This window comes from Pteronotus mesoamericanus, unplaced genomic scaffold (genome assembly GCF_021234165.1).
Source record: "Pteronotus mesoamericanus isolate MK-2021 breed Mesoamerican mustached bat unplaced genomic scaffold, CSHL_Meso_final contig_25, whole genome shotgun sequence".
Lineage (NCBI taxonomy): Eukaryota > Metazoa > Chordata > Mammalia > Chiroptera > Mormoopidae > Pteronotus > Pteronotus mesoamericanus.
Genome location: NW_026555105.1, coordinates 31,722,154 through 31,748,799, shown reverse-complemented (window position 1 = coordinate 31,748,799; position 26,646 = coordinate 31,722,154). Strand labels below are relative to the sequence as shown.

The 26,646-nt window shown below is 35.4% G+C and overlaps 1 protein-coding gene across 1 annotated transcript in view; it reads right to left on the bottom strand.

Annotated features, from left to right (window-relative positions):
- SPTLC3 (serine palmitoyltransferase long chain base subunit 3) overlaps positions 1–26,646 on the bottom strand; it is a 148,158-nt gene that overhangs the window by 64,279 nt on the left and 57,233 nt on the right. The window contains exon 5 of the mRNA XM_054574064.1: positions 3,138–3,262. Coding sequence (XP_054430039.1) covers positions 3,138–3,262 — 125 coding nt within the window. The remainder of the gene's footprint in view (positions 1–3,137; positions 3,263–26,646) is intronic.

Here is a 26,646-nt window from a genome sequence, read left to right as displayed (position 1 = left end):
CACACTGTACTGTATATTTACCACTCCAAGTCAATTCTCCTTCCCTCATCATTTCTACTTCCCCCGTACCCTCCTTCACCTTCCTCCATCCCCTCGCCCTGGCAATCACCACACTGTTATCTACGTTCATGAGTATTTTTTTCTTTTTTTAATTCTTTTTTTGCCCAACCCCTCCAACACCCAACCCAGCTCCCCAATGTCCCCTCACAACAGCTGTCAATCTGCTATCTATTAATTTATCTTTTTTTTGCTTGTTAGTTCATTTTTTTCATTAGATTCCACATATGAGTGAAATCATATGGTACTTGTCTTATTTCACTTAGCATAATATCTGTGCTGCAGCAAAGGGAAAGATTTCCTTCTTTTTCATGGATGAGTAGTATTTCACTGTGTAAATGTACCACAGCTTTTTTTATCCATTCACCTACTGATGGACTATTGTGCTGTATCCAAATCTTGGCTATTGTAAATAACACTGCAATGAACACAGGGGTGCACACATTCCTTTGAATTAGTGTTTTGGGTTCCTTCAAATAAATTTCCAGAAGTGGAATTGCTGGTTCATAAGGCCCTGATATCAAACTATACTACAAGGCCATAGTAACCAAAACAGCCTGGTACTGGCATAAAAACAAACATAGATCAATGGAACAGAATAGGGAGCCCAGAAATAACCCCATGCCTTTATAGTCATTTAAGATTTGACAAAGGAGGCAAAAATATACAATGGGCGGAGATAGTCTATTCAATAGGTGGTGTTGGGAAAAATTAGACAGATATGTGCAAAAAAATGAAACTAGACCACATTCTTATATCATACACCAGAATAAGCTAAAAAATGGATTAAAGACTTAAGTGTTAGACTTAAAACCATAAAAATCCTAGAAGGAAATATAGGCAGTAAAATTTCAGACATCTCTTATAGCAATATTTTTTCTGGTATATCTCCTCTGGAAAGGGAAACCAAAGAAAAATAAACAAATGGGACTACATCAAACTAAAAAAGTTTTTGCACAGAAAAAGAAACAATGAGCAAAATGAAAACACATCTCACTGAATGGGAGAACATATTTGCCAATGATATATCTTATAAGGGGTTAATAGCCACAATTTATAAAGAACTTATAAAAGTGAACACCAAAAAACCAAAACAATCTAATTAAAAAATGGGCAAAGGAGCGACCTGAAAAGACACTTCTCCAAGGAGGACACACTGACTGTAAATAGACATGAAAAGATGTTCAACATCACTAATCATTATAGGAATGCAAATCAAAACCACAATGAAACATCATCTCAGACCTGTCACAATGGCCATCATCAATAAATCAACAAGTGTTGGTGAGAATGTAGAGTTCCTGATTCTCATTCTTCACTGTATTGACCTCCATGTACAAGAGTACCACTGCTTTACAGTCAAAAACACTGCATTTGGAAAAGTATGAATGGAAATTGATTCTGAGACATGTGGAAAAGCCCAATATAATTTAATGCTTATAAATTATAGTTTGTAAAATTATTTTTCATTTTTAATTAAAAATTTTAAATTATGAAATTTTTCAACGATACCAAAAATGCAGAGACAAACTATGGTGGCCATTTGTCTTTCATGGGCACCCATAATCTGTGAGTTCTTCCTCATATATTGGAAACACAACATGTTTTAAGTTTTAAGTTGCAGGGAAGCAAGAGCCAGCAATGTCCCCATATTCTATACTCCAGACATGTACATATTTACAATTTTTTTGGTGAAAATTTGAGAGTTACTTATAAACCTCATAATACCTCACCCTGAAGTTCTTCAGCATGTATTTATTAAGAATAAGAACATTCTCCTGCAAAATCACAATGCTATGTGACAACCAAGAAACCAATATAAAGCTCAAATTCATATTTCCCTAGCTGTTCTAATAATGTCTTAATGTCTTTTACAGATGTTTTATTTCTCTCTATTTTTATTACTAGTCAGGTATTTTATTTACTACCAGCATCCACTAGATAGAAAAGATTTAGTTATAAATTGTGAATCTTGTTCACTTCATTGACTGAGTCATTTACAGTACGTTTTATATATAAGAACCAAACTATAAGAGCCCTTATGAATAGCCACACTTCATAAAAATATTGGTTCCAAAGAACTTAGTCTAGTTCTAATATTTATTTATTTATACATTATTTTTAATTTTAAAATTTATTTATTTTTATTGTATTATTTCCTTCTATTTTAAAATACATAATCAAATAAAAAACCATCCATTACTTTTAGTTGTCATGAGTCAGATTTTTTTAAAAAACATAAGTCAGGTTATGGCACTTGCTTTCACTTGAAGTGAACCAACTAACTCCCCATTTTTTCCCAAAGAATTTTGAACAATTCAATGTGCAAGACTTTTTGCAATTTGGCCTCTGCCTTCATTCTGGTCTGTTCTTCATTCGCTACCCTATACTCTAGTTCTTGCAGACCTGGGGCTTTACGCATGCTGTTTTCTCCTCCTTGTCCTAAGAAAATAACTTACCTATTTTAACAGATAAGTAAAAGATTCAGTTCTAACATCACCTGCTTTGCACAGGAATTCTCAAGAACAGTTTGGAGGCAACTTTTTGTTCTTCTCCATGTGTATACATGCCTTTTCGGTGATTGTCATTCTATTTTATTTGGTGTGTCTTTTCTCTTGCTAGAGTGTAAACTATGTAAATTTATAAGGCACAAGTCTTGTTCATCTTTGTATGTCCTGTATCTTGCCTCACAACATGATATAGTAGATTCTTAATCAGGGATTTATTAGATAAATGAATAAATCAATGAATGGTATAAGCAAAATATTTCATTCAAATAAATGCTCAATAAGTTTTGGCTATGTTACAGATGGTCACTTGAGAGCCTAAAAATTTAATTGGGTTTGATAAACCATCATGGAAGATGAAATTTGACCAACATCAGGGCTGCCATTCTGTAACCAGAATATCATGATGAATCTAGACTAAAATTGTACATTTATTTAAAAAGCTGGACATCCAATACATTTTTTTTTCTCAGAAAAGGACCTTCTGAGCCATACCTCTAACAAAGGGCCTCCTCAGAATTATAATTCTTAAGAATAATATAGCAAGAGACAATTATGTTAACAAATTCTTACCTTTCCAACTAGTGCAGGAATATTCATTGAGTTAGTTGCAAATCCCATCCCAAAGACAATGGCTGCTTCTACATTCAGGAACTTAGCCACAAGGTCCTCCAACTCTTTATGCTTATTCAAGGTTCCTGCACATGAAATAATTGGATGAGTGAGTCTTCTCCTTCGACAAATCCAAGAATTAAAACCCAAATCCCAGTGCATACCCATCACAAAACACACACGTAAGAGTGCGCATAGCAGATATGTTTGTTATAGTTCCAATGTAGAAACAACGCAGATGTCTATCTACTATAGAATGGATAAATGCATTGTGGGAGTATTTATATAATGGAATTCAACGTAGCAGTGAGAAAGAACAAATTACTGCCGCACACAACAACATAAAAAAGTCTCACAAATTAGTGATTAAGTGAAAGAAGTCAGACACATACACTCATACAGGTTGTATGAGTCCATTTACATAAAATTTACAAACAGGTAAAACTAACCGATATTGTTAGAAGTCAGGATGGTGGTTTCTTTTATTGGGAGCATGAGAAGAGCTCTGAGATTCTCTAAGTGTTTTATTTTCAGATGTGGGTTCTAGTTTCACAGGTGTGTTTGCTTTGTGAAAATCCATTGAGCAGTATATTTGTGATTGTTGCATGTTTTTCTATATAAGTATCTTATAATACAATAAAAATTACAGAAAAATGCCATAATTTCTCTCTTTCCATCCTCTACAACCTGCAAATAATTAATTAAATGACTCAAAGTTTCCCCACACTTAAATGCAAACAGATCCCATGACTTGCATGAATACTAGTAACTTTAGTTATAATTTATTGAACCTTTAAAATGTGCCATATTTAAAATCCCACTATTTAGGTTATATCATTTAATCTTAATAGCCCAATAATGCAGGTATTATTACTTTAGAGTTAAGAAAGCTGAAGTGTAAAGAAGCCAAAGGAAAAAAGCAACAGAGATAATCTAGTTTAATTCCGAAGTTCACATTTTTACCACTTTGCTATCTTTTATATGCTCACTTTCTGACCCTTTTCTATACATAATCTCCTCATGCCTTACTGAGAACAAACCTAGTGCTCCCATATTTTTCTGTTTGCTACCACTCTAACTTCTAGATCTGCAGCATCCCATTTGGTAGCCTCAAACTACATGTTGTTAGTGAAATAGAAAAGCTGAGTTTTTAATTTTATTTAACTTAATTTATATTTTAAAACTGAAGCATTGTAAAATACAGGGTCCCATGCAAATAATGCTCCTTTTTCTTACAAAATCTTTTATCACAAAATCACAAGCATTTAATTCTGTAACACAACAATATCACACTCAAGCACACCATATGATATTTTAGGTGAAATTTTCAAATTAAAATTGTAAATTATTACACCCATATTATTACCGTACCAACCACACTCAATCAGGCCTTACTTCTGCCAGGCCCTGTATTTTTCACTAAATGCAACTTAATTATTTTGATATAGTTACATTCCACTTATTTTACTTTACTTAATTAAAATGTAATGTCTGAATTGAGATGTGCTATAAAGGTAAAATATACACCATTTTTAAGGGCTTAGTACAACACAAATAATGTAAAATAGCACATTAATATTTTTATATTGATTACATGTTTAAATGATATTTTGGATATATTGGGTGGAAAATATAAAGTTGAATTTACCTACTTTTAAAAAATTTTTATAATGTCTTAATCTTTTTACTAGAAAATTTTGAATTACATGTCTTGCATCATATTTTTATTGGACAGTACTGCTCTAGATGACACTTCTAACAGAATAGAAAAATGTACAAGTGGAGAGATGCTGTAATTTGGAATGTAGGAGCCAGATTCAACTCAAATTTAAGTTAGAGCAATGCTGTTAACATATTCAGAAATATTATAAACATGCTTCTTTAAACCTAGTTATCAACATATTTTACTAAACATAATGTGATATCAGAGATTATTTAAATTGGTAAATTAGCCTGCATACTGTGTTAAAATAGTGAGGCATTAAACTGTGGAAGGCACTGAACAGTTCAGTTTTATTTTTCAGTTAATATAAAGTTGACATTTGATGTTCAATCTTTGTCTTTCCTGAGAAATCACACTGTCATCTAACAAATGGCTGGAGGCCTTTCTTCTCAAACCATAATTCATTTGTTTTTCAATTGTCAGAAACCATAATAAAGCAAGCATTCCAGCAAAGTCAACTTTACTCAAGATTTGGGGGGAAAAGGTAAAACTTGAAATTTTAATTGGAAATTTTTTTATTATCAAAGTTATATTATGGAATAAAAAAAGAGAAATTGAAATTTAAAGATAAAAATGGCCACATAATTATTTATCAGATTTGTTTTTATCTAACAGAGACTTCATCCCAAAGGAAATGGCCCCAAGAATACACAGTGAAAAGACCACTGGCCTGGACACAAGGAGACTTGGGTTCTTGTTTCAGTTTTTTCACTTGACAGTTGAGTGGACTTGCAGTTTCTGGACAGGTTGGGAAAGGTGCTGTTGTAGGTTTTCCTGCCATTGGGCATGCACGTTCCTCCAAGTCTGTCTTCTTGAAGCACCTACTCACTCTTTGAGATCCACCAAACAACCACCTCTTCCCTGGCATTCTGTTCTCCGCTTCCCCAGACAATCTTGATCATCATCTCTTCTAAGACTACATAAAGCTTATAGCATTTATTAGATAGAACTGAGGACGTTCAAGGGGCAATCTTCTTTATTACAGAAGAGCCCTCAGAGTTCAGACACTGTGTTTAAAAATTTCTTTTGGTGACAACAGCTCCTGTGCAATACTGACACATAATAGGTGTTTGTTGAGTTGCATGTTGTGTTTTGATGGAGAATGAAGACAGAACTGAAGCTAGAGTAGTTGACAGCACAGGGGAGAAGGCCAAGAACCATGTGATACTAGGGCAACGAAGTGGCTAGACAAGGAGCAGCAGTTTGAAAATAGCCACATATGAGGGCCTCCAACAATGAAGGTCAATTACAGTCACAAACTGGTAGTGACAAGGGCTCTCCAAATTGCTATATGTATGTTGTACATATATTGACACTTGTTCTCATCCTGAAGGTTTATTTATCAAATGGGACACTGAATAAAGGAAAAAAAATACAACATGAGTGTATCCTCTTGAGAGTTCTCAGTGTTATTTCAAGCCAAATACTGGGTTTGCCACCAGCAGTCAAATAAATATCAGATTCAGGATAAAAGTACCAATAATATGTTTATGGATGCTGAATTTTGTTGACATCAACTGGCTAATACATTTTAGTTAGAACATACAGATCTCTGGCCTTCATATTGACTCTGGTTACTAACAACCCTGTTTCACAACCACCAATTCTTCCTGCATGGCACATGTTAGGACTGTTTTCCACACTCTGACTGTAGTAACTTTTGTCCAGAGTATTTTGTTTGTAGAACATTCCTTAGACTTGACCTAGGAGCAAGTTATTATTTATCATGGCAACTGGCCAGCTGGCTCATCTGGTTGTCCTAGTTACGCTGTGATGATCAGTACACATCTGAGCCACTGTGCTTGAACTGGCGATTCCTGTTAAAACCAGCATCGATGCTTCCTCCTAAAGAATTCCACCTTTCAGCTCATGACTCAAAAGCTCTTAGAATACCTTGCTTTTTTCCTTATTCTACTGTGCGCATTCTGGTGGGAGTTACAGAGCTACTATGCCTCTTTAGTAGCTTTGTTTTTCTATAAAACATTCAGAAAAAATGTGAAAAGAGCCACATGTGGTATCTAAAATAAGTCTAGAACATACTTTTATACTGCACATAGGTCATGGCTGCTGGGTTAAGAGAACTTCCATCCTCATGAAATAGAAGAAACAGCTTTTATCTGCCCACCTAGGCTTTCATTTTAAACAAACCATTTTCTACCTCTTGGCAGGTTAAAACATTAGTAATAATTAGAATCTGATACAAACAAAAACCCTAAGTGAGGCATGGATATATAATTATTATGAGCCTTCCTGTCACAAATAATCTTGATAAAAGAAGAATTTTTAAATAGCCCAAATGAAGACCTTCATCTCACCTCTGGCCCCATGCTCAATAAATTTATGTTCTTATCCTTTTTCTTTCTTTTTTTCATAATGTTTTATTTTCATGTAATTTCAGACCTACAGAAAAGTTGCAACAATACTACCAATAATCTCTAGATACTTTTCATTCAAATTTCCCAAATGTTATTATTTTACTATATTTTCTTAAATATATCTCCCCCATGTATTTACATATATCATATATAAATGTACATACATATATGTAATTTTTTTCTGAACTGCTTAGTATATTGCAATCATGATATCCCATTTATCCCCAAGTATTTCAGTATCTAGTTCCTAACAACAAGAAATTATCTTAGGTAATTATAGTACTATTATTATTGATACAATAGTATTATCTATCATTTAGAACTAATTCAGATTTAATTCCCTCACTTTTAAATCTCACCCCTAAAAAAAACAGGTAGAAGAAAGTAGAAAGAAGCAACTTATAATGTGTGTCCACTAAGGTACCGTGATCATTTAATTTAATCATAATACCTGCACAAACTCTATGAAATGGTCACCCTTGTCTGTATTTTATCAATGAGGAAATAGATACAAAAGTGATGTCACCTGCCTAAAAGACAGGCTGCCTACTTTATGACATTTCAACCTACTATGCTAAATATTTCAAGATTTATCTCAGTTAAATGTCTTATAACTTTTTGAGGGTAGTTCTGCTATTAACCCAATTTTACAGATAAGGACATCAATGCTTGAGAGTTCACTAGCCCGAGGTTATGCAGTTAGTAAGCCAAGAAACAAGATTCAGATTCAGCATGTCCAACTGTAGAGAAGGAACTCTTCATCACTATTCCATGGCAGTTTCCAAAGTCTGGTCTAAGGAGTCCTAAGCATCTGTATGTTTTAAAAAATTTGTTGTTAAGAAAAATCATAGGGTAATTTGAAATAATAACTTATGCATGTTCTTCTTCAATAGTTTTTTTTTTCCATTTTTTTCCCTGTAGGCAGCCAGGGACTATTTAGCCCTGAGTTTCAGGAGAGATTCTTGATATAGGGCCCAAAGTGAAAACCATTTCCTTCCTGTCTCTGGAAAAGCCTATACAAATTGAAGGGGTTACACTAGGTGTACTCAAAAGAGAGAAATTAGGGTATTTGAGAAACAAAGAGGTTAAGAGGCATTTGATCAGGACTGGGGTCAATGGATTTATGTGCATCTTTTGGTGGCAGCCTGGGGAAAGCTGCACAGTGCATAAGAGTAGCTTGAATACTGAACACTGGGCTTTCTAAACACACCAGCCATGCCTCAGCCCTCAGCATGGGACAAAAATACCGGGACTTCTGGACCACAGGGATTGTGTTCACTGAAACAGAGGGCCTCTCAACAGGGGACCAAAGCCAATGGAGACATCCCTGATGTTTGGAAGCTGCACAATACCTTAACCGGGGTACCGAGCCTTTTGGTACCTCTGGGCCATACTGGAAGAAGAGTTGTCTTGGGCCACACATTAAATTCACAAGCACTAATGAAAAAAATCTCATAATGTATTAAGTAAATTTATGATTTTGTATTGGGCTGCATTTGTAGCCATCCTGGGCTGCATGTGGCCTATGGGCTGTGGATTGGACACCCCTGCATGTTTGTTCTCTTTTGATGAATGGGAGCCCCAACATGGACTGAAAATGGAACAGTTAGATTGGGGGCTTACACTTAACTTTATTTTTATTTGAAAGAACTTGAACACTTTTTGCACACCTGAGTTTGTGAATGACCTGGTCTTTTTATTTATTAACTATGTGATTATGAAAGTTATTGAGAATTTTTGGACTTTGGTATGCTTTTTTAAAAAAAGGATGTTATGGATGGAGGTTGGTAAAGAGGAGAAAATGGGGGGACATCTGTAATAGTGTCAACAATAATAAATGAAAATAAAATCACATTATACTTAAAAAAATAAAAAAAATAAAAGTTAAAAAAATAAAAAATAAAAAAAGGATGTTAAATTGAATACTAGAGAACTTGTCAACATGCAGTTGTGATTTCATTATCCTTTCTCAATTTTACTTCCATGAAATGGCAGAGAGTTAAATTAATGTGGTGTATGTTAAAATGGGTCAGTTCTACCTGGTAGCATGGATTTGAAATTAATTTATAGGCTCCTGTATAGATTTTCAATCGCACTTTTTACTTGCAGAGATTATCCTACTCCTTCTTGTCTCACTAAAATATACTCACAGTACACAGAGTGTCAAGCTGGTATAGAGTTCAAGAAAATATAAACAGGTGTTTTCCCTGAAGGAATAGGAAAGACACATGAAATAGGTAGAAAAAAATAGAAGAAGCCTTGATAAATTCCTTGACTTCGCAACTTGTCTCCTTAATTCTGCTAGTCAACACCAGGTGAAAAGTCATATATAGGTTTTGTCCTGTGCATTAGAAGAAACACAACTGCCAAAATGAAAAAAAAAATGCCTTTGATAATATCACCATCTAACTCCTTTGCACTATAGAGGGTACAGAATAAATGGGTAAGTATTATAGTTCTGCCACGTAGTAATATTGCCATCCCAAATGCTCTCATTCCCACAGACCTGAATGTGGGAAGTTAGTAGTAGACAATGACAATATCCTTGGTCTTTCTCAAGTTGATATCAGTGGCTATCAAGGATATACCCAGGTTCCTATGTCAATGAAAGTTAATCTGTGCCCTTAGTATATTTGGATGGAACAGGATTTTTAGTCTAATAAAATAAATAAAGGAAACTAAAATTTGATGAATGCTGATATGCACTGGATTTGGAAATCTGGACAATGATATTAAATCTACAGGATTCTTCTTTCCAGGTTGATATGATGGCAAGTACTTCTTATATCAGCAAACTTTTATAGAGTGACAGACACAAAATACTTTGGGTTTTGCGGGCCATTTGGTGTCTGTTGCAATGATTCGACTGCCATTATAAAGGAAAAGCAATTGTAGGAAATACACAAAAGAATGGGTATGGTTGTGTTCCAATAAAATTTTATGGGTACTAAAATTTGAATTCTATATAATTTTACATGTTTCAAAATATTATTCTTATTTTTATATTTAAGCTATTTAAATCTGTAAAAATTATTTGTAATTTGTGGGCAATACAGAAACAGGGGCGGTTTGGTGAGCCCTTATGTAGATTGTTTCTGGTTTTAACTATGACCAGAATGGGATAGGGCAGTGCAGACAGCTCTTCCATGAAACTCAGAACTAGTGTCTAGTTTTGACTTCTCAACCTAGTAACTGCATGAACATTGATTGGCAAGTAATTAAAAAATCTCTAAACTTCATATATATCATTTTATGGTATTTGTGTGGCTGGAGAGAAGGTGGTAGATGATCTACAAATTCTAAAGTTATATGAGTTAAAACTTTGTTCAGTCACCTCATGTATTACCTTGCTGGCAAGTATTATACTTGAGAAAATTGTTGGCATATCTTGTTGAATTGTTATACTTGCTTGGCTTTGTTGAACTTACAGGGCCAAATTCTACATTTGCAAAAATATCCCTGCTAGTTGAATTTGGCTGGGCTGTAATTTCTATCACTGTCAAGAGAAGGGCAATTACCATGTTAGAACTATAATAGGTATCAGGAAATTGCCAAAAGGCTTTCAGAAACTAAGGTACACTTTTATTTTCCTACTCCCAAACAATTCCTCTGAGAGTCCCTCTCCCCTTACATATACCCTTAAAAGAAAATAAAAAGGCTTGAGAGAAAAGCAATGAAATCTCATTAATCAGATTTTACAATAATTTGGTCTGAGAGGAATTGGCACTGTTTATGAAGAAGGGTTTTGCAGTGTAAATTAAGAAGGTAAAACTGAGGTGGGGGTGTTTATAGCCTATTTAATGGAATCTACTGCTTTAAAGCAAATTTGCAGCACTGATTTGCATAAAACCATATTAATTAAAGTTTCTTTCTTTAAAGAAAGCAAGATCTCTACTTGGTAACAGTTTCTTAGCAACTGCTCTTTTTCGTAAGAACTTGAAGGCCATGAGCTGTTATTTATTTGAAATAGGCTTTAATTTCAACATTTTGCAAATTCAGGCTGGCCCCTTATTTAGTAGTTCAGGTTTGCAAGACTGCACATTTCCATGATCTAGCTACAAATATTTGAGAAAAAAACACAAGAGCCTTGGTAATTTGAATTAAGTGATAGCAGAGACCTGTCTAGAAGACAAAGAGGGAGACAAACCATTTAATGATGAAGGACAATGTTCTTAAACTTTGAAAAACAAAAGAAATATTTCAGCAAATTTGCACAGTACACATAATAAGAAAATCACAGCTGAAACTCAAGAATGGAAAACGCATTTCCTATTATATTCAGTTGCATTGATTCCTAAGTCAATGTGTCCTTTCTGATATATTGAAGATAAAAATATTTGAAGGCTACTTCTTGAAATTGAAATTATAATTTGAAGAGATACTAAGCAGTTTTTAGTTATGCATACTATTCAGGTTTCCCTAAAGAGATGAATCAAACGCAAGACTTTCCTGCTCAAAGAAAGAAAAATGTACAAGCAGAGATGAGTTTTCATTGGCACAATGCTAGTCTTGTGGTATTTCATGAATTGTTTTCCTACAAGTGAACTTCTGACTAATAGCTTCTGGGTGAAAACTATGGCAGCTCAAAGGGTTTACAGAGTATACATATTCAAATAATATACTGCTACTACACATGTACTATAGACTCTTGTAGAGTAAAAGCAGGACAGAGGCAAGAAAGAAAACAAAAACTTCTCTTTAGTTTGTGTGAGTTTAACCTATTGTGATTTTGGAAACCTGGGCAGCAACGTGTGTCAGGTAGGCTATGTTCAGATATCAAAACCAACTGTCTTCACTGATTTTATGGGATGTCTATTACTTAGTTTTCAGAGTTTATTAATAGATTCCATCTCCTAAGCATATAGGTATTCACTTCATACAAAGTAAAGTAAAATACACTTTGAAAATTTTAGACTAACTTGGTTAAGATAGTTTTCAGTGGTTCCCAAAGTGTGGTCCTCAAAGCAGCAACATTGCCTGGGAATGCATTAGGAATGCAAAATCTTGGGTCCTATTCAAGACCAAGTGAATTGGACACTCCATAGGTAAGTACAATGGCCTGTGTTTTTCTGTGCCATACACAGGTGATTCTGATGTGAGCAAAAGTTTGAGAACCAATGGTTTAAGCTTGAGTAGTGAGGAAATAAAAAGGAGTCATTATGGTCAAGTTACAAAATCAAATATGTTGAGGCTTGAGGATACAATTCTATTCTTGTTTTAATGAGCCTGAGAACTTAAACTTTTAAACTCTCCAGTCCTGTGTCAATGCCTGGATATACATCAAACCTCCAGATAACCCTCTGATTACCCTAAAGGACTAAAGAAAGAAGAGTCATCTATTCAGACCACCTGATATCCATTATCTAGACCACTGGTTATCTATAGGATTACCATCTCGGATCAATCCAGAGGCTGAGAATGCAGGATTGATTCTTCTCAAGAATGTATTTTCTACTGTAAGAGCTCTTAGCTTCTCTTTTTTCTTCAGAATACTCCAGGTATTTCCTAGTTACATTCCTGGTCTGCAAACCCTAAGACTCTTAAATAAACCGTTATCATTTATTTCTCTCCAAAGCCTCCAGACTCTTTTTGAGTTTATCAGACAAGCTAAAGAATCTACACAGCCTGTGGCAGGGTCTTTCCAGTAGACTGAAAACTACGGTCAGCCTAATTCAGTGACATCTTGGAAACAACAAAACTATTTTTTTAAGACTGTGTTTTCATTTTAGGCTCCTGTTGACTTTTAAGAAAATAATCCCCCAAATATGAGTTCATTGTGGGAAAATTAGAAAACTCTACAAAATAAAATATAACCACCTTTATCATTGCAGATATTCATGTGTTTAAAAAAAAGTTTCATAATTCACATATTGTTTTATAACTTGTTTTATCCATTTAACAATGCATTTTCTATTTTAAAGTCAAGAAAATTGAGGACTAGGAAGACATAAAGCTTATTTCAAGCCCTAGCTAGTTAAAGGAGTAACTAGGATTTGGATCCAAGCAACCTAATCCCAATGCTTTTCCTCTCAACTATGGTGCTATGCAACTGCATTATAATTTTGCATGACTAGATAATAATAATGTAATTTCACGTGACTAATTAATATACCAAGTAGATCTGTTTAATTAATTTCATACTCCAGGAAACTAATTTATTTCTAAATAATATTATTATTAAACACATTGCAATATAATTCTTTAACATATACCTTTCATTACTTACTGAAATTTTTAAGGCACAATTTCTCAAAATGGAACTGCTGAGTTCAATACCTTGCTGTTGATACATTTTCAAGTTGCCCTCCAATTTACTCTATCAGAGTATATAAGGATGCCCTATTCTTCACTCCTTTGGAACATTATTATTATTTAACTTTTGCCACTTAGGTGAAAAATGGTAACTGTGTCTCAGTTACTCTTTGATTATGAATAGGGCAGAGCACTGTTCACAGGCCCATTGGCCACTTATATTTCTTTCTTTAACTGTTCATTTGTGTACTGGATCTAATTTGTATGAAAAATTTTATTACACTACAACATACATATAGACAAAGAAATCAATGATAAGTAAAGAGCTCTTAGAAATTTCATAAAGTGAACGCACACATATAGTTACACTAACATCAAAAAACAGTATGAAAAGCAACTGGGAAGTCCCTTTGTGATTCTTCTGGTCACCATCCATCTCTCCCAAAAGGTATACATTGTTCTGTGCATACTTAGTAGGGATGTTATTGTTTCCAAATCACTGAAAATTGTTCTTTATTTTGGGAGGGGGAGATACTGTATTCTATTTATGTTCAAAGCACATATGTTCATGTACTACATAAACAGATTTACAGCATATCTGTTATTAAACCACTATGGGAGGAGGAGATAATAAAGAAAGTTGAGAAACATCATACTATTCTGGCTGTGCAGTTTTGCCTGTATAGAAGTTTGTCAAAATCTTGGTCCACTTCTTAAATAGGAATGATTTTTAATTTTGATTTGTAAGTCGTTATACATTAAGAATTTTATTTTATTTTTTATTTTATTTTAAATTTATAAATCATGTTTATTCTATTACAGTTGTCTCAACTTTTATCCCTTTACCCCCCTCCACCCATCCCACCCCCATCCCCTGCTCCCACAATCAATTCCCACTCTGTTGTCCATGTCTGTGGGTCATTCATACATGTTCTTTGTCTAGTCCCTTCCCCTTCATTCCACCATTGTCCTCTTTCCCCATCCCTTCTGGTCACTTTCAGTTGGCTCCATGTTTCTATGCCTGTGGTTTATTTTATTTATTAGTTTATTTTGTAGAATAGAGTCCACTTATAGGTGAGATCATATGGTATTTGTCTTTCATCAACTGGCTTATTGCACTTAGCTTAATATTCTCCAGTTCCATCCCTGTTGCCGCAAAAGGTAGGAGTACCATCTCTTTTTCTTTTTCTCCCTTTCTTTCTCTCTCTCTTTCTTTCTTTCTCTCTTCCTTCCTTCCTTTCTTTCTTTTCCTTCCTTCCTTCCCTCCTTCCTTCCTTCCTTTCTTTCTCTTTTTCTTTCTTTCTTTCTTTCTTTCTTTCTTTCTTTCTTTCTTTCTTTCTTTCTTTCTCTTTCTTTCTTTCTTTCTTTCTTTCTTTCTTTCTTTCTTTCTTTCTTTCTTTCTTTCTTTCTTTCTTTCTTTCTTTCTTTCTTTCTTTCTTTCTTTCTTTCTTTCTCCCTTTCTTTCTCTCCCTTTCTTTCTCTTTCTTTCTTTCTTTCTTTCTTTCTTTCTTTCTTTCTTTCTTTCTTTCTTTCTTTCTCCCTTTCTTTCTCTTTTCCTTCCTTCCTTCCTTCCTTCCTTCCTTCCTTCCTTCCTTCCTTCCTTCCTTCCTTCCTTCCTTCCTTCCTTCCTTCCCTCTTTCTTCTTTCTTTCATGCATATTGGTTTTATTTATTTTTTAAATGTCAAAGTTAATTATAAAATATTAAAAAAATTAAAATCATTATAAAGTCTCAGCAATTAAACCAACATGACACCAGCAAAGAAATAATCAAGATAGATCAATGAAATAAAATGAGCATTCTAGAGACAAAGGTATATATCTGTATAACAATATAATATATGATTAAGTTGATATTTTAAATCAATGGGTAAAATAAGGCTTATTCAACAAATAAGGTGCATGAACCACTTTTACTTGAAATAAAACAAATATAGAGCCCTATTTCACACATTATACAAGAAATATTCCAGTGAGTTAAAAATCAATATGTAGAATCTAAAGAGTTTTAGAAGAAAATAGAACTAATATTTTTCTTACCCTGAAGTAAAATATTCAGACCCAGAAACTATAAAGTAAATATTGACAATATGACTATATTAAACATTTAACACTATATAGTAATATACATATAAAAAATTAAAAGACAAGGAATAGAATAGAAAAGTATTTGCAACACATCTAAAACGTGGTTAATAGGTGTTATTTTTTTTGTTTGTTTTTTAGGGAAAAGAGTTCTACAAACCTTTAATCAATAAATGGATAAAGAATACCAAAGAGTCATTTAGCTTTTTAAAAATACTAGAAATAGGCAAGAAATATATAATAACAGGTTTAGTTTCAACAAATAATAAAGGAAGAATTAAAATAACACATCATTATCACAATCAGATTAATGAGTATTAAAAATATTGGTAATATCAAGTATTGGTGACTGTGAAAGGAACTGGGTATTCATAGAAACATTTTCTTCATCTTAAAGCAGTCCCTTTAGCATATTTTGCAGTGCTGGTTTGGTGGAGGGGTATTTTTTAGCCTTCTTTTGTCTGGGAAAGTCCTTATTTCACCTTCCATTTTAATTGAGAACCTTGCTAGGTAGAGCGGTCTTGGTTGCAGGCCTTTGCTTTTCATTACTTGGAATATTTCTTGTCTTTCCCTTCTGGCTTGCAATGTTTCTGCCGAGAAGTCAGCTGCTAGCCATATCAGGGCTCCCTTAAATGTTACTACCACTTTCTCCCTTGCTGCCTTTAGGATTCTCTGTTTGTCTTGCATATTTGCCATTTTAATGATGATGTGTCTTGGAGTGGGCCTCATTGGGTTCCTCTTGAATGGGACCCTTTGTGCTTCTGGGACTTGTGTCACTTTTTCTCTCCTCCAATTAGGGAGGTTTTCCATCATGACTTTTTCAAACAGATTTTCTAGCCCTTCCTTATCCTCTTCTCCTTTTGGTATCCCTATTATATGGATATTATGTTTCAGGTTGTCCTGCATTTCCCCAAATGCTGCTTCATTGTTTTTGAGTCTTTTTTCTTTTTCGTGGTCTTTCTGGGGCTTTTTTCTACCTTGTCCTCCAGCTCGCTGATTTGGTCTTCAGCTTCATCTAGCCTGCTTTTGATTCCTTCTACTGTGTTATTCAATGCAGAAATTGTATTCTTCATTTCTTCTTGTCTCTTATTGATAGTTTCTATGTCCTTTTTCATGCTGATATAGTTTGCAGTAAGTTCCTTGTAGTTTCCCTGTAGTTTTTGTAATTCTCACTGAGCTCACTGAACTCATTGAGCTTCCTTAGAACCGTTGTTTTGAACTCAGTATCTAATAGTTTACTTGCTTCTGTTTCATTGAGTTCTCTTTCTGGGGATTCTTCCTTTCCCTTCAAGTGGGGGTATTTCTCTGTCTTCCCATTATTTGTGAGACTCTTCTCTTTTGCTTCTCCTTCTTAAGTTGGTATGTCTTGATTTCCTGACTTTGTGGTGTGAACTTCTATGGTTGGAGACTGCTTTGTTTCTTTCTGGATCTGCCATTGATGATGTCAAATGTCGTCCCTGTCTGATCTAAGGCAGTCTGTTCGAGACTTCCAGGAATCTACTGTCTATGGCTCTCTCTTCAGCTGTTAATCTAGTCACTACACTGAGCAGGCCACCTTAGACAGCTCAGGGTCAGGCGGAGTCCTGCTTAGGGGCGGAATATTCCGTCCTTTCTCACTGCGGTCATATAGGGGAGGAGTCCACACTGGGATCCCACCTGCTACTCTCTCTGTTCTCTCTCCCAAAAGCCTCCGTCCCCAGTCTCTCCTCAGCTGTCTCCAGACCTCTCTGCAACTCCTTTAGTCAGGGATATACTGTCTGTGGTTGCCACTCCACACTCAGCAGGCAGCTTAGACAGCACAGGGCAGGGTGGAATCCCACCTGGGGCTGGGGCTGTTGGGTCCTCTGACTCTGGTACTGCTCAGCGGTGTGGTCTCTGTCCGAGCAAGATGGCTGCTGCCGCGTCGGGGATGAGTCAGCACCAAGATCCTGCCAGCTCCTTTCTCAATTCTCTCCCCAAAGCCCCTTCTCCAGTCTCTCCTCAGGTGTCTCTAGCCCACTCTGCCCCCACCCTTGCCAGAAACCAGGGTAAGTGGCTGCCAATAAAAGTTTATGTGTTGGCCCTTTAAACAGTTCTTTGTGTGTCCAGCTGTCTGTCTTTGGCAGAGAGCAACCCTGCCACTTTCCGCAGCTGGCTGTTTTCTCTGTACTTTTTGGCCTCTGGTGCTATGGGCTAGAGATCCCCGCTTTTGGTTTAGACCCCGCTCTTCTCAGGGGGATCCAACAGAAGAAGATCAATATTCTTCTGGTGCTGCTGCCCATGGGTACCATGCCCGCCTTCTCGAGTCTCTACCACACTCCTTACCAGTTAGATTGCGCTAAAGCCAATTCTTCTGTCTCCAAGGTTACAAGGCTCCTCTCTTGCTATTGTTCAGTTGTTTGTTCCAGGTGATTCCTCCACAATTTACTTGTAATTCGAAGTTGGTCTTAGGAGGATGTCAGTGTATGACTTCCACTCACTCCTCCGCCATCTTGATTCTCTCAAGAATTTTAATATTTTGTCTCATATATTGGAAATAACTTTTTCTAATTTTGTTCTTTGACTTTTAACTTTGTCAACATTGTTTTTATGTGTGGAACTTTAAATGTTTCCTTTTGTTTACTCTTTACTCTTAAGTTTTCTAGGAGTGCTCCCTCTTGTTCCCTAGGGTATTAAGGTACAGTAGACCACTACCTGGATTAGACTTGAGGAATCTGAAGGGCAAACAGTTTTGAATGGCAGTTGGATTGGAAGCAAGCTGGCTTTCCTTGCTTAGCTTAGTCCCAGTTTTTCCATGAACCAAGGTGGCCTGAGTGGTATAGAGTCAGCCTGGAGGTCATTTATAATGGATCCCTCCCCACTAAGAGGGATTCTGTCAAGTGATGTGAGTTCTGCTGGATAAATTGGAGGTCATTAGAGGTTATAAAATTGAGGGATAGTTATAAGTAACAAGCTAGAGTAGAGGCTTTTATGATCTAAATGTTTGTGTCTCTCCCTAACCCCAAAAATTCATATGTTGAAAACCTAAAGCCTATAGTGATAAAATAAGGAAGCAGGACCTTTGGGAGGTGATTAGGCCATGAGGATGAAGATATTAGAAATAGAATTAGTGTCCATATAAGAGAGGTCCCAGAGAGCTAACTCACCCCTTCCTCCATGTGATTATACAATGAGAAGTTTGCAACACAGAAAAAGGCCTGCCCTGACCATGCTGGAAACTTGACTTGGACTTTCAGCCTCCAGAACTATGAACTTTTGTTGTTTAAAAGCCTGGTCTGTGGTATTTTGTTATAGCAATTCAAACAGGCTAAGAAAGAGTTGTTGCTCACATCAAGGGAGATACAGTCTGACATTTCTAGCCAGCCACTTAACAAGGAACACACACGAGTGCATTTTGTATTAGCATTGTCTGAATAGCTTTATTCTGCTCATTTGTTCATTCATACATCAATTAATTTATTCATTTAATTTCAACTTTATTTATATAGTTATTCCTGGTAGTGGTTGCTCTTATTTTTTTACATTTTGATTCCAAATATATTTGCAATTTACCTAAGTATAATTTATCTAGAGGTAAACTGTGAGGTAGAAATCTAAACTATCTCCTGTATGATTGTCAAGTTGTCACAATATTAATTATGATCTTTTTCCAAATGACTTGAAATATTGTCCTTACTATATACAAGTGAGCAGGTCACATTGTGTCTGCCTCTAGACTTTCAATTTAGACTACACCCCACCCTGTCTATTTGTGTCATTGGGATTGTATTCAATTTACATATTCATTTGGGGAAGTATTGATGGACTTACAATACCAAGACTTTTCCTTTAGAGGACATGGTATCTCTCTGCTTTTTAAAAAAACATTTCCTTTTAATTTTTTTAAATAAAGTTTTAAAGTTTACTTAAAATAGTTTCTAAATATTTTCAAAATAATTTTATTCTCAAGGTGTTTGCTATTTTTGAATGGAGGTCTGTATTTAATTCTTTACTGAATATTTATTATTTCTAGTAAATTTTTGGTTGTTTACTTATGGAAAACAGAAGGGAGGGGGCATATAAAACTCTCTCTCCTGCTCAATTCTCCCTCAACTCAATGGTGGCTCCAAGAAAAGTCCCTTCAGAGGTCCCCAGTTCTACTCATAGATGACAGCTTGAAAACCAGAGAAGTAAACAGTCAGATCATTTACAAGTAATGGTTAGTTTACCTTTTCTTTTATTCTACATATACTTCTTACTCTGTCACATGGTAGTAATTTAATAAACATTTATTGACTTAAAAATGAAAAATAAGTGAATATATTGTCTAGTATACTTCCAAAGGTTATTAAAAATGGTGGTAAAAACACATTTTCATCTTTTTTCTGACTTTAAAGTGAAAGCTTCTAGTGCTTCATTATAAAGCATAGAACAATCTCTTTGAAGTATATATTTTTATTTCATTCAGGAATATCTTATTTATATTTTATTAAAAGTTTATAAGTAATGTATATTGGAGTTTATAAATGCTTTTGCAATATCTATCAAGATAATAATACATTTTTTTCTTGATATTTCAATGTTACAAATTCTTATTATTGAACTAACTGACTAGATTCTGCAGCCTGCGGGCCGTATGCAGCCCAGAATGGCTGTGAATATGGCCCAAAACAAAATCATAAATTTACTTAAAAGATTATGAGATATTTTGTGATTATGTGTGGCAGTGTATTTAATGTGTGGCCAAGAAAACTCTTCTTCTTCTAGTGTGGCCCAGAGATGCCAAAAAGTTGGACACCCCTGGACTTGAACTAATTGATCATGCTATCCTGTTATTTGAATACACTGTAAGATCTGCAATGCTAATAATATTGTTTTTCTAAGTAATATTGCCCAACAATTTTCCTTTTATTAAATTCTTATTGGATCAGGTTATGTGAGCTCAGGGGCTGTCAAATCTGGATGCTCATCAGAATCATCTCTAAGTGACTTATTAACCTACAGAGGACTCAGTCCAAGAGTAGTTATTCTTCTCTAGGTTCATAAGCTTATGTTTTTATCTTTAATAATTTAAGGCTTTTGATTTCCTTTTATTTCTTACTGGACTGAATGCTTAATTTATTAGCTTAAATCTTTCTTCTTTAAAAAAGAACATATATGCTACTCTGAGTATACAATTACCTGGATCCTGTGGGGTTCGTATAACTGTTAGTTTCTAAATATGATCTAACTGTAAATTTTATTCCCTCTTTAATTTGAGGGCCCCTTAGGAAAGGGCTTAAACCCTTTAAATAATTTTTTAAAAAGTGTTTATTTCTAATTTTACTATTAATTTTTAGCCTTATTCCACTCTGATCCAAAAATCCAATGATTTATGTAGATTCCACTTTTTGAAATTTTTATTTACTTTAATTTTTTTATTGTTCAAATAAATTTGCTCCATTTACCTGCCACCATTTTCCCCTGCCCCTCCCACCCCACCTCCTTAAATCAATCCCTCCGCACTTTGGCTCCGTTCATGTGTCTTTCATACATGTTCCTTGATTCAACTCTTCCCCTTCCTTTCCCTGCTACCCCCTTCCCTCCTTCCCTCTCGTTTCTCTTGCTTTTTTTTTCTTTCAATATACTGTTTGTATTTTCCTTGCTTGTTTGTTTTGTTGATTAGGTTCCACTTATAGGTGAGATCATATGGTATATGTGTTTTGCCCCCTGGCTTTTTTTGCTTAGCATAATGTTCTCCAGTTTCATCCATGCCATCACGAAGGGTAGTAGCTCTTTCTTTCTTTCTGCTGCATAGTATTCCATTGTGGAAATGTACAATAGTTTTTTTTTTTTTGATAAAAATAAAATGCTTTATTTATAGGCAGGACATGAGATTTTGTTTGTAGGTCAAGCCCAACTATATCATGGCAAGTAAATACATATTTAGTTCGAAATGAAGAACTTAACCGAGCCTAGTACACATTGTAAAGATTTTGACCACTGGTATGGGGGGTGGGGAATGGCAAATAATTGAAATGCTTCTCAGATTTTAGGAATACTGCTGTTATTTAAAAGTATTCTTCCAAAGAAACAATAGCCTGGGATAGGTGTAGAATGAAAATATTAAACGCCCCTATTCCCCTCAAAAAGCCCTTTATTCCCAAGTAGCAAATTGTTTAATTTTCAACTTCTGCCTTCCTTTTGCTGGAAATACTTTAAGCATTAGTGAAACACAAGGGAACATCTTTTTTTTTAGAGTTAAAACAATATTTACCAACACCTGAAAGAAAAAAACACTGAAGATTCATTTTGGTAGACAAAGTGGCCCTCACATATAATACACTTTTTTCCAATCCTAAATACTTGGGTAAAACTGGAAGGTAAATGTTTAGGTGGTAAGAAGTAACTTCTGAGCCAGTCGGGTAATACTTTAAAGGCTTACTGTCTTAAAAAAAAAGTGTTGACTTTATCTCTATGGTCACGGACTCATCTAAAAGCAAAGCTTGCCATCACTCACACTTAGCTTACCCTAGGCCAGCATGAATTAATGTCAGACTTTCTCAAGGTGAACCAGCCACTGAGTTTTTTGATCCACTTATTTACTGATGGGAACTTAGGTTGCTTCTAGCACTTGGCTATTGTAAATTGTGCTGCTATGAACATTGGGGTGCATAGGTTCTTTGGAATTGGTGCTTTGGGATTCTTAGGGTATAATCCCAGCAGTGGAATCACTGGGTCAAAAGGCAGTTCCATTTTTCGTGTTTTGAGGAAATTCCAAACTGTTCTCCACAGCATCTCTACAAGTCTGCATTCCCACCAACAGTGTACTAGGGTTCCCTTTTTTCTACAGCCTCACCAGCACCTGTTGTTTGTTGATCTCTTTATGATGGCCATTCTGACTGGTGTGACGTGGTATCTCATTGTGGTTTTAATTTGCTTTTTTCTGATGGCTAGTGATGCTGAGCATCCTTCCATATATTTCTAGGCCCTCTCTATCTCTTCCTTGGAGAAGTGTCTGTTCATGTCCTTTGCCCATTTTTTAATTGGATCATTTGTCTTCTTGGAGTGGAGTCATGTGAGTTCTTTATATATTTTGGAGATCAAACCTCTATCTGATGTATCATTGGCACACAAATTTTCCCATACAGTTGGCACTCTTTTCATTTTGCTGATGTTTTCTTTAGTCGTGCAGAAGCTTATTTTGATGAGGCCCCACTTATTTATTCTTTCCTTTATGTCCCTTGCTTTAGGGGACATCTTGGTGAAAATATTGCTGCGTGGAATATCTGAGAGTTTCCTGCCTATGTTCTCCTCTAAGACTTCTATGGTATTGTGACTTATATTTAAGTCTTTTATCCATCTTGAGTTTATTTTTGTGTATGGTGTCAGTTACTGATCAAATTTCAGTTTTTTGCATGTAGCTGTCCAGCTCTCCCAACACCATTTGGTGAAGAGGCTATTTTTACTTCAGTTTATGCTTCTGCCCCCTTTGTCAAACATTAATTGACCATAGAGACATGGGTTTATTTCTAAGCTTTCTATTCTGTTCCACTGATTTATGTGTCTGTTCTTGTGCCAGTACCAGACTGTTTTCATTACAATGGCTTTGTAATATAGTTTGATGTCGTGTATTGTGATCCCTCCTACTTTGTTTTTCTTTCTCAAAATTGCTGCAGCTATTCAGGGTCATTTATGGTCCCATATAAATTTTTGAAATGTCTGTTCTATGTCTATGAACTACATTATGGATATTTTAATAGGGATTGCACTGAATCAATAAATTGCTTTGGTTAGTATGGACATTTTGATGATGTAAATTCTTCCAGTCCATGAACATGGTATATGCTTCCATTTATTTGTGTCTTCCTCAATTTCTTTCTTTACTGTTGTATAGTTTTCTGCATATAGGTCTTTTACCTCCTTGATTAAATTTCTTCCTAGGTCCTTTATTTTTCTTGTTGCTGTAGCAAATGGAATTTTTGTTTCCTGATTTCTGCTTCTGATATTTCACTGTTGGTGTAAAAAATGCCTTCAATTTCTGAATACTTACTTTGTATCCCGCCGTTTGGCCAAATTCACTTATTAGGTCGAGTACTTTTTTGGTGGAGTCTATGGGGTTTTGTATGCACACTATCATGTCATCTGCAAACAACGACAGTTTTACTACCTCCTTTCCAATTTGGATGCCTTTAACTTTTTTTCTTGTCTGATCGCTGTGGCTAGGACTTCCAATACCATGTTGAATAGAAGTGGTGAAGAGGACATCCTTGTCTTGTTCCCGATCTTAGTGGGAAAGCTTTTAGTTTTTGCCCATTGAGTATGATGTTGGCTTTAGGTTTTTCATATATGGTCATTATTATGTTGAGGTATGCCCCCTTTATTTCCACTTTGCTGAGTGTTTATCATAAGTGGGTGCTGTACCTATTCAAATGCTTTTTCCACATCTATTGATATGATTTTTGTCTTTCCTTTTGTTTATGTGATGTATTATGTTTATTGATGTGTGAATATTGAGTCATCCTTACACCCCTGGAATGAACCCCACTTGTTAGTGGTGGATGATCTTTTAAATGTATTGCTGGACGCAGTTTGCCAATATTTTTTTGAGGATTTTAGCTTCTATGTTCATAAGCGATATTGGCCTGTAGTTTTCTTTTTTCTTATGTGTTTATCTGGTTTTGGGATTAGGATGATGCTGGCCTCATCAAAAGAGTCTGGGAGTCTTCCCTCCTCTTGGATTTTTTGGAATAGCCTGAGAAGGACAGGGATTAGCTCTTCCTTAAATGTTTTGTAAAATTCTCTTGTGAAGCTGTCTAGTCCAGGGCTTTTGTGTGCTGGGAGTTTTTTGATGACTGTTTCAATTTCACTAGCTGTTATTGGTCTGTTTAGGCTTTCTGCTTCTTCTTCATTCAGTGTTGGAAGGTTATATTTTTCTAGAAATTTGTCCATCTCACCAAAGTTTTCAAATTTCTTGGCATATAACTGTTCATATTAATTTCTTACAACCTTTTGTATTTCTGTGATACTAGTTTTATTTCTCCTCTTTCATTTCTGATATTTATTTGGGTCCTCTCCTTTTTTTCTCTTGATGAGTCTGCTTAAAGATTTGTTGATTTTGTTTGTCTTTTCAGAGAACCAGCTCCTGGATTTGTTGATCCTTTGACCTGCTCTTTTAGTCTATGTCATTCAGTTCTGCTCTGATCTTGATTACTTTCTTTCTTCTACTCACTCCTGGCTTTGTTTGTTGGCTTTGTTTGTTGTTGTTTCTCCAGTTCTTGAAGCTGGAGGGTTAGGTCATTTATTTGAAACATTTCTATCTTTTTGAGGTAGGCCTGTATTGCTAAGAACTTCCCTCTCAGGACTGCCTTCGCTGTGTCCCATAGGTTTTGGACTATTGTGTGTTCATTTTAATTTGTTTCCAGAAACTTTTTGATTTCTTCTCTTATGTCATTATTGACCCATTCATTGTGTAATGGTGTGCTATTCAGTCTCTGTGAGTTTGAATGTGTTTGAGCTTTTTCCTTGAGGTTAGTTTCTAGTTTCAAGGGCTTGTGGTCTGAGAAAATGATTGTTATGATTTTGATTTTCCTGTATTTGTTGAGGCTTGTTTTGTGTCCGTTCACATGGTCTATCTTTGAAAATGTCCTGTGTGCATTTGAAAAGAAAGTGTATTTTGCTTCTTTGGGATGAAAGGTTCTATATATTTCAGTTAAGTCCATTTGATTCAGTGCGTCATTCAGCTCCACAATATCCTTGTTGATGTTTTGTTTGGAAGATCTATTCATTTTTGACAGTGGGGTGTTAAAATCCCCTAGTACCAGTGTGTTGTTGTCTATGTCTTTCTTGAAGTCCTCCAAGATTTTCCTTATATATTGGGGTGCTCCTGTGTTGGGTGCATATAGGTTTACAATGTTTATGTCTTCTTGATGGATTCTTTCTTTGAGTATCATGAAGTGTACTTCTGTGTCTCTTTTTATGGCCTTTGTTTTGAAATCTATTTTGTCTGGTATAAGTATTGCTATCCCTGCTTTTTTTTCCTGTTCATTTTCTTGGAATATTTTTTTCCATCCCTTTACTTTCCATCTATGTAGGTCCTTTGTTCTGAGGTTTGTCTCTTGTAGGCAGCATATGTGTGGGTCATGTTTTCTTATCCATTCAGCTACCCTATGTTTTTGATTGGAGCATTTAATCTATTTACATTTAAAGTTATTATTGATAGGTACTTATTCGTTTTTTCCCTTTGTACCTATGTTCATCTTTTTCTCACTCTTCATCTTCTTAAAGCAGTCTCTTTCGCATATTTTGAAGTGCTGGTTTGGTGGAGGGGTATTCTTTGGCCTTCTTTTGTCCAGGAAACTCCTTATTTCACCTTTCATTTTAATGGATAGCCTTGCTGGGTTGAGCTGTCTTGGTTGCAGGCCTTTGCTTTTCATGATGTGGAATATTTCTTGTCATTCCCTTCTAGCTTGTAGTGCTTCTGCTGAGAAGTCAGTTGCTAGCCATATTGGAACTCCCTGGTATGATACTACCTGTTTCTCCCTTGCTGCCTTTAGGATTCTCTCTTTGTCTTTGATATTTGCCATTTTAATGATGATATGTCTTGGTGTGGGCCTCTTTGGGTTCCTCTTGAATGGGACCCTCAGTGCTTCCTGGGCTTGTGTGACTTTTTCTCTCCTCCAATTAGGAAAGTTTTCCATCATTACTTTTTTCACACTGGTTCTCTATCCTTTGCTCCTCTTCTCCTTCTGGTATCCCTATTATATGGATATTATGTTTCAGGTTGTCCTGCATTTCCCCAAATGCTGCTTCATTGTTTTTGAGTCTTTTTTCTTTTTCTTGGTCTTTCTGGGAGCTTTTTTCTACCTTATCCTCCAGCTCACAGATTCAATCCTCTGCTTCATCTAGCCTGCTTTTGATTCCTTCTACTGTGTTACTCAATGCATAAATTATATTCTTCATTTCTTCTTCTCTCTTACTGATAATTTCTATGTCCTTTTTCATGATGATACACTTTGCAGTAAGATCTTTGTAGTTTCCCTGTAGTTTTTTGTAATTCTCTCTGAGCTCACCGAGCTTCCTTAGAACCATTGTTTTGAA